This window comes from Saccostrea echinata, unplaced genomic scaffold (assembly GCF_033153115.1).
Source record: "Saccostrea echinata isolate AGI-Se365-2 ecotype Australia unplaced genomic scaffold, CSIRO_AGI_Sech_v1 ptg000016l, whole genome shotgun sequence".
Taxonomy (NCBI): Eukaryota; Metazoa; Mollusca; class Bivalvia; order Ostreida; family Ostreidae; genus Saccostrea; species Saccostrea echinata.
The window spans coordinates 10,797,371-10,810,282 of NW_026889765.1; the positions used below are offsets into that span (position 1 = coordinate 10,797,371).

The window sequence follows — 12,912 nt, forward strand, 5'->3', positions numbered from 1 at the left end:
GCGTGTAAAGAACAGCAACTGACATCCCTATATACTTACTCATCATTATAGGTAACGCAGATAAATTGACAAATATTTGAAATAGTGATTGCAAAATTCTATAACTAATCAGGTCGGCTGACATTTTTTTGATGACCGTAATATATACTACGGTCATCAGCTTGTATACAGTGACCAATATAGCTGTCAGTTTCTTAAAACAAAGATAAATATATAATACATGATAGTCAGCAGGAAATCTTGATAATTTCTTCCATCATCATAATACGAATTGAACACACAAAGATTATATAAAGTAAACAGTCAATATCAGGATATTTAAAGTGCAGAAGTCGTCCCACTTTCTGAACCGCGAATCATGTGACCGAATTCAAAACACAATATAAAATGTAAATGCTGCATCGATCCGAGATACACATTCCGGTAAAATGGCGACAGCTAGCTTTCTATTCTACGTTACCTGTCTCCTCCAGCTAACTTTTGTTTCTGCTAAAGCTCCAAACATCCTCTTCATTGTAGCAGACGACTATGGTAAGTAATTTATCGACATGATCAAAGTAACGTAAAATATTTTGCCTTCTATTACATGATAATACATGTAAATACTATTGTAAAACATTCAGCAGCTTTCTAATTATGTCTATAATTTTCAAGGACTTGCTGAAATAATAGTGCAATCGATGCATGTAAAATTTGTCTAAGCTCATTATGAATCGAAACTGTGCTTATTAAGAAGGATTTCATAAAATGCTGAACATAGGAATGTTTGTCCGCTATAATCGTCTTCATTTCCCGTATTATTTTCCTTGCTCGTTGATAAGTTTTAAACTTCCGACTTGACGAACAAACTAGTTTCTTGGATATATTTTTCATAGTCCTTTACATCAAGCGAACTTTTACGATTTTTTTCAAGGGAGGAAAAGTTATCATATTATAATTATGAACATGTTATTATGCAAGGTTGGAATGATGTTGGTTTCCGGAATCCTGACGTCATAACTCCAAACATTGACAAACTGGCGCACAGCGGTATGATCTTACAATCCTCCTACGTGATGCCCGTCTGTACACCGTAAGTTCCTTACAACAATGATTTCTTCTCAGGAAGGATAATAATGAAATTAAAATTGAATGCAATAGGATCCCTAAAATCTTGAATTTTAGAGCTTGATACGAATGAAATTCGAAGTAAAGTTACATGTATATAAATAAGGAACATCTAATTGAGTACATTTGAAATGAGGCCTTCTCTGTATATGTAATTCTAATAATCATTTGATTAAAGATATAAAATAGTGTATGTGCTGTTTTGTTTTACTTAATAACAATTTGCTTGAATTGTATAATTTGAAGGCATTTCTAAAGGGATATTGTCTTAGTTTTAAATCTTAATGATAAAATTTTTAATTATTAAGAATAAATTTAGGTAATTTAAAAAACCTGGGTAAGAGCATGTTTTTTTTTGTAAACCGCATTCTGCTTTTATAAAGCTTTAACTGCGCAGTAAATCATTCAGTAGCTATTAAATCAATTACTTAAAAATTATACAGATTTTATAAATAGACATGATTTAAGAAATACATTTGATTTCTTCCTTAAAGTAGAAGTCCATGCATGCGCACAAAGAATGGGAATATTTTTGTTCTTGTTCATTCGTTAGATTGACAATTGTAGGTCAAGGAACTCGTTCATGACTGGTCACTACGCCTACAAGTCCGGCCTTCAGGTAATATAATTATATTGACAAGCGTAAGATTGTTAAAGCCAAGCTACACGATTCAATTATGAGAGGAGCGGATCTTTCCCTTGTATCGCACGTTATATACTTTATCAAGATTTTCAATTTCTACATTTACCGAATCAAAATAAAACGCTGGTATGAAATTAAGAAAAAAAACTTTGGTAAAATATATAAAATAGAAATATATAATAATTCCTCAAGTTGTGCTAAATAGGTTACAGTGGTTATGTATCATAAGAAAATATGGACAGTTAATAGATTATAGCCCGAGGTGAAATACTGAAGTATGTTTTTGATAATACAGATTTTTTTCAGCATCTAGTAATCCTTCCTGAGCAGGCTGCTTGTTCTCCCCTGAATTACACCTTTCTACCACAGAAATTAAAAGAGTTAGGGTATACCACCCACGCTATTGGAAAGTAAGTCTTGTTTTCTAATTCAATTAAGAATAAAAAGAATAATTGCTAGATCTGAAATTAACTTAATAAAGGAGTGGTTGCTTACTGCATTCATGTTCATGTTCTTTTCATATACTTTGTTCGACATTATTGAATATCATATTTACAAATAATGCCCAGTTCATATTTTTAATCTCATAAATTTCTCTATGTAAATATTAAAATGACTTGATTTAAGCTTAGTCTAGTCCGGATAATTTTGGTTGACGTTTAAAACCACCTTTCTCTGTCGTCCATAGGGTCCCCCCTTCCCCCAAGTGTGTGTTAGAATCATCCATAATGAATTAGATAAATACCTTTGTTTCTCAGATTTGGATTTGGCTGAGGTCTTACTTATAGGATTAAAGATTAGATGAGCTTTATGTTTCTTGCTGTCCATGCATATAATACCATATTGTTAAATATAACATTATTAAGATAGTAACGGAGGGAGAAAAAGAGGTAGGGAACATAGAGGTGTCTCATAGAACTATTTAAATATACATAAATCACTCCTCCTATAATTTATAAGATTTTCATATGAATTTGTGCAATTAGAAACTGCATGAAATATTTCTATCTTACATTTTATTAACCATTTTCTTTTTATGGACTGATTTAAAAGGTCCAAAATAGCTAATAGAAACTCTGTACTTTGTCATCCCTTCCTTCATTATTCTTTTATGTCGCTCACTTCCAACGCACATAGAAACTTTTCAGTAAGTGCACATACTAGACTAGTCTATTCAATTCTTATATTTGATTTCAGAATTACAAACTTATTTTATTTTATTTTGAAAAAAAATGAAATGTTATATATGTTCGGGTTTTAATTAGTCCAGAAATCAACTTTTTCTGGACTAAGGAATAGAAAGATTGTTGTATTATTCAGGTGGCACCTAGGATTTTGTAAGTGGGAGTGCACCCCCACCTATAGGGGGTTTGACACGTTCTATGGTTATTACAATGGCCAGGAGGACTATTACCAGCTTAGTGTTGGTATGTACATGTGAAATGCAATCGAATTTATAAAATTTTGAGTCTGTTTTCTAGAGCAATTCAATGAATGCATCTTTTGGTATGGAATAAGATCATGTACTTTTTTGGTCATTTAAAAATAAATTTACAAATTCATAAATTGTGATAATTGTATGTTTGTATGTATTAATATACTATTTAGAAAGATGAAGGCTTGAAATGGTTTGATATTAATCTCTAAACTACTAGTATTGATCGGAATTATAATATACTAGATAAAATCCCGCGCAAGCGCGGGGATTACCACTACCGACAGAAAATTCCGACAGCCTACAGGCTTATAGCAGGAAGAAATACTTTGTTCAAAATCCCGCATGAAGCAGATGTACATGTACGTCTCCACCCCACCTCCCTTTTGTAAAAACTTGAAAAATTACAATTTCATTTATTGACGTTTTTCTGAAACCTGTTATACTATGTTATGGATATTGTACTTCAGATGCTCTTATTTCATTTCCGTCATGGATAAAAGCAGCGAATATGCACATTATACTGATAAATTGATTGGGTTTTTTTTGGGGGGGGGGGGGTTAAAATTCACAGGTACTTGGGTCTTGGTTTATAAATACATGTATGTATGTACCTTATTGATATGTAAAAAATGTACTTTACTTTTTTTTTTTTTTTTTTACATATCAATAAGGTACAAACATATATATAAACCAAGACCCAAGTACCTGTGTAAAAAATTATTTTCTATAGCTTTTAACGCCCTATGAATAGGCCGAGTATTTGATACAAAAGACTGTATTCAGAAAAAAATTGAAATGTACTGATTAAAGCACACAATTTTACAGCATTAATTGTATTTGAACAATTCTTTATTCATTAATTTTCTCTTTTCGTGTAAGCAAGTTTATTACGAAATACAAATTGTACTTCGGGTTCGTTGCCACGATGATCTCATTGAGGAATATACAAATTTTACCGATAAATTTATTAGGAAATCCTACTACATATATGTAATAGTCTTTCGATATATAAATATATTCACAACTTATAGTGTTATCAATGGTTTACAATTATTTCAATGACCATTCACACAAATTTTTCATGCAGCTATAATCGTCTCGTTTTTCTTTATAACATCGGACTCGATGCTATATGATGTTCTAGAAGCTTCCGTCAATATTAAGATCGGCGAATAACGAAAATAATTTGCACATTTCCCTTTTTAATCGGTTATCACAACTTTTTTCTTTTATATCATTTAAATCAAGTTTTGATTGAATAATTCGGTGATGACGTTTTATGAAATAAATAAACGATTGCTTGTCGTCAGTTTCATTAAAAATTGCCAGTAACTTAGATCCGCCAACCGGAAACGCCACCTTTCTCACGTTTCTGCTAATTCATGGCTGTTTATAGAAAATGAAAGTAGACTTTTCATTTAATGTACGATACTTACTATGCGAGTGGAATCTAAATTTAGTTTACGGACATCATCTTGTATCTAGTGTATTCTTAGAGGAGTAAGTAAGAACTCTGGTGCACCCATTTCGGAGTTTATTTGCAAAATTTATTAATTTATAAGTATAGATACTTGTAAATCATTGACAATTTCCGTACATTTTGTATTTTTTTTCCTGCTTAGAAAGTGCAGAGAGGAAAGTATATTAAAATGTTATTTCAGTATCATGCTCAATGAATAGACAATTGAAAAAAAAAATAAATATATTTAATTGAATAATAAATCTGATTCTTTATATCTTAATAGCCGGTGGTAAGGACTTCAGAGACAACAAAACACCCGTTAATGCCACGGGAGAGTACTCTGCAGTAAGTGTTTATAAATCAAGTATAATTCTCTGATCAGAATTAGTTACCAGCTCAAGGTGAGACCGTTTGGCCTTCCGGCTTCTTTTGGTATATTCACAAAGGATTTTCATTCTCAAAATATTTTTAATACCTGTAAATGTGCCTGAAAAAAGTATATATGGAAAAATCAAAGAGACTTTGAGATGGATACAGTTTCGGAATCGGTTTCTCTACTTTTTTATTAAATCGCATAATAGGAAAACAAAAATTACATGTACACAAAGTTTTACAAACATAATTTTTTTTATTTCTTTTACATGCTATTGTCGAGGAATCATAAGCATTAACACGTAATAATTGAGCCGACAACACAAAAAGCCGATTCCGGGAAATAGGACCATAAACTGTCTATCCCCTTTCTGTTTCTATCTTTTTCTCAAAAGGGGGAACGACTTCTTTACCCCGCCCCTCTTGGACCGGCCACTGGTTGTAACTGATGCAACATTTCGTAAATTATAAATACATGTATTTTAATTATTACAGCATATGTATGCCAGAAGAGCTCAGTCTATCATTATGGGTCATGACATGACTAAGCCAATGTATATGTACCTGCCATTCCAATCTGTACATGAACCTCTTCAGGTAAATATATATAAGTCACTGCATTATTATACACAAGAAATACTTTTTAATCACACTTTTTATAACTCTTTTGAAAGGATAGTCTTCTCAATGACAAATGCGTTCAACCGTCAACTATTAGAGTACCTGCTAAGGACACCTTAGTAACTCAATCTTTTTATTTTTAAAAATACTGTCCCATAGGTTCCAGATTATTATAGTGCCATGTATCCAAAAGTGAAAACAGAGTCACGCAAAACCTACTTAGGTAAATGCCACTTTCAAAGAAATTGGATGATTTTGTTACAATTGTTTTGATTTTTAAATTTAAAAAAAGTCTTTCACAAACAATGCTAGAACAAACTAGGACCAGTTGTACTTTTTAAGCTACTGAAGTTGAGTTGTTGAGCATAGTACATGTACTTGGATTCGCAAAACTTCGATGATTTTCTAAACCTTAATTTCCAGGTATGGTAACAGCCATGGATGAAGCAATAGGAAACATAACTAATGCATTAAAAGCTAAAGGAATGTTCAACGATACACTTATTATATTTACTGCAGACGTGAGTACAACAAACATAACCACAATTACATTTGCAAAGTATATAAATAAATGCTGTTATCTATAGAAAGTAATGTAACAAACGATATTTCAGCAATAGCGCGAAAAATAAAATGATGACTCACTCTGCTAAAGATCACATTAACATACTGAAAGATTTCGAAAAAAATTACATAATTCATCGCCATTTGCAGTTCTTGTGTGACTTTCACAATGATATACATTTTTATGTAATAAGAATGGTGGCTGGGTAACATTTGCCGGAAATAATTATCCACTAAGGGGAGGTAAGACCACATTGTTTGAAGGAGGAACAAGAGCCACGGCATTTATATCTGGGGCCGGGATACAGAAAACTAACTCTGTCTATAATGGGTCAGTATTTGAATTATTCTCAGAGAGGATATTTGAGAAAGCGATAGCAATATTATCTTCGAAGCAGTACCTTAGACATGTATCTGCTGGAAAGCAGTCATCTATATTTGTTAGATAACGTATTGAATTTCAAATATTTTAGGTAATAGAATATTTTTATATGATACTAATGATGAATAGTTGAATTTAAATCTAAACATGTTGATATTGTTAAAAGTTATAAAAAGTGATTTTCCTTGTATTCTAATAAAATAGATGTCTTCTCTTAGAGGAAGACAATAAACAATGTGCATTTAAAATAAAGAATGGACTGTAAAATTGCTTTATCAGGTCACTGAATGACAGAAATAAACTTATGATATCAATTTTTATTCATCGTCCGTCAGTCGTAAACTTTTGATCATGCTCTACTTGTTTAATCTACCTACCTGAAATCATTGTAAAAAGTACATATTAGAATATATGAAGGAATGAACACAAAAAGTATGAACTTTGACATAGTTGTGAAGTTCAAGCATCTCATTGATCGTTTGAGATAACAGTTTGATACTACTCTGTAAAAACAGCTTTTTTATAAAACAAAATCTAATCATTAAAAACACAATAATATTGTGAATATGCATGTGAATATAATTATAACCAATACCAATGATAATAAAATTATAAAGATCTTCAATTTAAAACACAAAGGTTTGTGAATTTACTTATGAACATATATAAGTTTGCTTAATTGAGACATTCGTTCTTATTTACATTCTCTATTTCCTCACATGTTTAATTGTATTGTCTACTTAAGGATTATTCATGCAGTGGACTGGATGCCTACAGTTCTCAGTGCAGCTGGAGGAACACCAGGTAGAGTGGAAAGTGTAATCAGAGGGCAACGATCCTATCATAAAATTCATAAAGTCTTAGTGTATAATAAAGGGGCATCAATACTGTCCCAAAATTGATAAAGTCTGAAGGTCAAGATCTAGTAAATGAAAGGTGCCTACAGATTTCTCAAATTTGAGAAATAAATTCCTTTAGTGATGCTTTATAACTTTAGCTTGGTCAAATGTGTTTCGGGGCATAATTTGTTGGCAATCAAGACGAAAAATCATATTTTAAACTGTCATTTTCAATGAAAAATTAAGAAAACCAGTCATGAATACGGGAGTTTTTCCATATCAGACAAAGGAATTGTTTCCAGATTGCCTACAGTCTCTCAGAAAACGGTAATTTGTATGTTCTTGGCCTCTTCTTTGAAATAATATAAAACTGAATATAGGTATGGGGATTACTTTTCACAATGTTTCAAATTGAATTCCATGAAAATACTTTATTTTCTACCAAATTCTATTAGAGCTGTAAAGTACGGGAAAAAGAAATTGAAATTGATTATGACGTCATAATGGATCTAGCACCAAAAAAGACAATCTAAAGTCATTTCCTAGATCTTGACCTTAAGTGTAATCAAGGGTCAACAATCCTGTTCCAAAATTGATAAAGCCTAACGCGGCTAGGATAAGGCTGTTCGAAGAATGTCACAGTGTACCAACCGCAGTAACTTCTCTGAACTACCTAGATATGACGTCATAATGGCATATGACGTCAAGTCACTGCAAATTTGAGCAGACATGACGGGGAAAGTGTCATAACATTTACATTTCTTTCACATCACATGTAGAATTTTTTATGTTGATGTTTAATTCACGTGTCTGGATTGTTGTTTTAAGGCTGTTATGATGGTGAATATTTGCAGTATAATATCGTTATTCCTTTTTCTTGTCTAACATGTACGTATTCAAACAATTACAAAAAAATTGTGAACCCCCCCCCCCCTTACGCGTCTTTAGACAGAGTGAGAATTTATAAATCGTGTATATATTAGACTGGCATAAGTGAATAATAAGGATTAATTGAAGATATTCTGTGTGAATCAACTAGAGAAATATGTCCTCTAACTGAATTTTGCTGGGGGATTGTATGTAATTTATCCCATTTTGTATAAATTGCGAGGAAGAGTGGAAAATGACCCCTTGTATGTGGGTAAGTTGAATTTCTCGTGAAATATTTTCTTAAGAAGTAAAATTCAGACTTGCCCCCAGCACTTTATATATACCAAGAATACGTTTAATTGATTTATGTAACAAGCCGTTCACAATAATTTTGTTTTTCACTTGTGCCGATGCGATTTTTGTGCAACATTTAAGAAAATTCATAAGTGTCCGTCACGTGATCAACACAGTCATGTGACATCATAGAATGCTTTTTTTTTTATAATGCCTTATTCAACTCTCTTTACAACTTAACTGTGTATGTATGCATAGATTACAAATTGAAATCAAATCATAGCTCAAAAGAAAATAGTATATATCTAATGCATATTAAGCCTTCGGACAGCCTTAACATAGCTGCGAAGGTGTAATCAAGGGTCAACAATGCTCTCCAAAAATTGATAGAGTTTAAGTGTAATCAAAGTCTAAAGTGTAACAGGCCTCTAAGTGACCTCTAAAATTTAGGCGCCAACAAGCGCCTTATCAAAAAAAAAAATTAATCGCCAATGCAGATTTTTAGAAGCCAGGCAATTCTTAAGGCGTCAACTTTAAAGTTAATAGTAATCAATGGTTGTGACGAAAGTATCCCCCCCCCCATGTTTGAAATGATAGTATGTAGGAGATACACTAACAAGGAAACATTCTTCTCAGATTTCTTGTATTTAAAAATTATTGAAATTTTTATAGATTTAAGAAGACATTATCATTAAGTAGTGGTATCGATTAGATTAAATTTGACTTTTATATTAAAAGTAAGGTCAGGTCAAGGTCATTATCTTTTTCCTTGACCTTAGGAATAAAATAATTATGTTGCCAATCATGCAATGCCTACTTTTATTTCAAAAGACTAAATGTTTTTCTCTTTGTATAAAAAGATATTACCATATAAGGTCTATCAGACGATACTACCAAATTAACATAAATAATTTAACTAAAATAGTTATTGGCTCATCCGAATTTCCTCCATTTTTCTTAGATTTTAAGGATATACTACTTATTTTTATATGCTTCGTATATATAATTTTTTCTTATTTTAAAATATGGTAAAGTAGTCATATAAAGATACAAATTGATACAAAAACAAAAAGTTTTGAAAATTTACTAAGAGAGAGAGAGAAAAAAACACTTTTTACAGGTTTTTGGCTCAAATCTGTACTTAGATCGGAAGCTTTTAAAAGTTAACAAAATTGTAATTTGTCTGGAAAATCATATTAATTTGAAATATTTTAAAACTTCAGTTCATTATTTTTAATTTTACTTACATCTGAATTTTTCTTTTAGACTTTGAATGTTTAAAAATTTTAAATAAATTCATTGTTCTATAGTAATTTTGAGAAGCAGAAAAGGAGATATTTTCATACGACGCCGTTCCGCCAAAAATATAGTCCCTTCTAGATTTCAAACTCAGTTTACCATTTCTATTTAAAGTTGTACAATTATGACGAAGAAAAGAAAAATATGATCTTTCAAATCTCTTACATCTAATTATATAAGACATATAACCAAATATACTTTGAATATTTCATCTAGTCAAAAACCACGCAGCTATGTTAAGGCTTCCCGAAGCTTTAGAATGCGTTCAAAACATAATATGTCATTGCGAGGTCGAATTTGGTTTTAATTTGTAAGTATTGAACTTTAAGACTTCCTATTTATATAGAGGGTTTCCTCGACTATATATTAACATATTTGTTATGATATCACGTGACTTTGTTGATCATGTGACGGTCATTTATAATTTTTTGAAGTGTTTCATATAAATCGCTTCGGCGCAGCTGATTAACACAATAATTATTAACACGTTATTATATAGATAAACTCATCGTATCCTTGTGTACCCGAAATGTGCTTGGGAAAAGTCATAGTATTACTTGGGTACAAAATATTTCGTGAGAAATTCAACTTACTTACAAATTTGAGGGTATTTTCCACACAATATCGAAATCTGTGTTAAAACAAAGCCAACACACATTTTTTCAAAGCAAGATTCAGTTAGAGAACAACCTCTTCTTACAGATTTCCACACAAATTCTCAGATTAATCCTCATTAATCACCTGTGCCAGACTCTTTTATACACACAAAATAAATTCTACCTCCAACCACGGGTATAAAACAGAGTACATTTCAAAAGTATATTTTTCATAAGCATTTTGAACATGCTGAATTTCAATCAAGGGTAGGTAAGCGGTGTATTTTTAAAATATTCGGACATACAAGACTTTAAAAACCTTAACGACCCGTGAATTTTGCAATAGTTATCTAGCATTTTACATGCAGTTTGAAATAAAGTGTAAAGTTCATGACACTCTCTCCATCATAACACCTCAAGTTGGCAGTCATTTTCGATTATGACGTCATATTTTTGTAGTTCAGAGAAGTGAAGGCACAGAGTGCACTGTGATATTCTACGGGAAGCATTAACCTACCTGCGCAGACAAGAATCCCTCCTTAAGCCTAGATTTTATTCACTAATGCGATTATAATGGTTTGATATATCTATATTATTTGATTTATTCTATCAATTGCGTTTATTGTGCCTTTAGATATATATGCAGTTAGTAATGTTTTTTCGTGACATTTTCTACATGATTTTTGAGAACACGTATTTAATTTTTCATACACTGCAGACCCAAGTCTGGACGGAATCGATCAATGGGACAGTCTAAGAACAGGAGGGGAGTCCAAGAGAACCGAATTTGTTTACAACATTGATGATATGAAACCGGAGCTCTGTGGCCACGCCGCCATAAGGTACATACAGAATTATATAATATTATCATAATTAGCGTAAATTTATGTTTATCATATAAATAAAGGGAATTCTCTAACTGTCTTGATTATTTATTGTATACGTTGTTCGATTCTTTTGTATTTACAAGTTTACAAAAAGCAAGCATTGTCCATCAATAATGAATCGAAGATTTGAATGCAAATTTTCATAACACATCGACGTGCTTAACTCGATATGAATGTACACCAGAGTACTTTATAACGCCGAAAAGCGTTAAAATGCTAATATGCGGTATTTCTTAATTTTTGGAAATATGTTTTAGAATGGGGGATTACAAATTAATAGATGGATATCCAGGATTCTACCAAGGCTGGTACAAGCCTGACCAAGTGGTTAAAGACAATCATAACGATGCCCCAGCCAACGTCACGTTTCCTTTTACAGACAAGTTGATGCTTTTTAATTTAAAAGGTTTGATATACAAGAGATTTTGTCACTGTTGAAGTAATAAAGTTCTTTCTATGAAAATGTAAGAATGTAAAGTACGGTTTTTCAAAATTCTTTTTGCACTGTGCATACTCTTCTTGTGTGAAATTCCTCGTATTTACCATATCAAATGAAAATTCAATGAATCCTCTTCATCTTCTTTACCATTATTATTTTTTGACAAAAAATGTTCAATTTTAGATGATCCAAATGAACACGTCGATCTATCCAAAAAGCTCCCGGATGTGGTGTCAAAACTGAAGTCGAGGCTTGACTCTTATCACAAGCAAATTGTCCCTGCTCGTTACCCATCGAATACTAAATCTGCAGCTCCCAAGAATTATGGTGGATTTTGGACACCGGGATGGTGCTAATTCAAATTTACATAGTAAAATGTTCAGTTTTGTTAAATTAGATAGGATGGTTCTGGCACAATATCTTTTTGTTTGAGTAAACGTTAATTAAGATTAAATTATTAATTTCCAAAGAAATAAATCTTGTTGAAAAGTGTATTAAATATAAATGTTATACACATGTAACATATAAAAGATACGTGTCCTAAATAACAAACACACACAGAGAGGCTATGTTACTATTTTGCGCTCAGAAAAAGAACCAAACGTATCTATTTACAAAGAATTATGCACAAGTGTTTGTAATTTGATTGGTATACTAGTATCGGATTTAGACAACTAGTTATTTAAAACACATCTCAAAGACTCTGTACACGATTTATTTAAAGAATTCACTTCGTTATATTGAATTAAAATTTTGATAAACTTGCTCATTCTTCTTCTTTTTTTAAGATGAACATTTGTTTTTGTTAAACAGGCAGACGACTGAGAAATTATCAGTGCATTATCAACCAGCAGCTTAAACATCTACCTTTCTAAAAGCATGAATCAAGAAAAGTTTATACATAGTCTTGACAATTAAATTGGGATCCTTTACTATTATGGATATTTACAACCCCTCTCCTCCTCCCCTCCCCTCAAAAAACCTTCATTCTGCATGCATACGAAATGGTCATCATAAAAAAGTATTAGTGGATCATAATTAGTCAAGTTGTACGTATAAATCAAACATCTGTTAAAAGTATCATTTTATAAATACAATC

At 31.7% G+C, this 12,912-nt stretch overlaps 1 protein-coding gene across 1 annotated transcript; it reads left to right on the forward strand.

Annotated features, from left to right (window-relative positions):
• Positions 1–426: 426 nt before the first annotated feature.
• On the forward strand, positions 427–12,577 carry LOC133188429 (arylsulfatase B-like). Its single transcript, XM_061323857.1, has 14 exons — positions 427–531; positions 961–1,072; positions 1,675–1,726; positions 2,057–2,160; positions 3,071–3,177; positions 4,934–4,995; positions 5,518–5,619; positions 5,803–5,866; positions 6,067–6,164; positions 6,402–6,538; positions 7,335–7,393; positions 11,206–11,329; positions 11,632–11,780; positions 11,997–12,577. The coding sequence occupies exons 1-14, from the start codon at positions 429–431 to the stop codon at positions 12,167–12,169; spliced, it is 1,446 nt and encodes a 481-aa protein (XP_061179841.1). The 5' UTR covers positions 427–428; the 3' UTR covers positions 12,170–12,577.
• Positions 12,578–12,912: the final 335 nt, after the last annotated feature.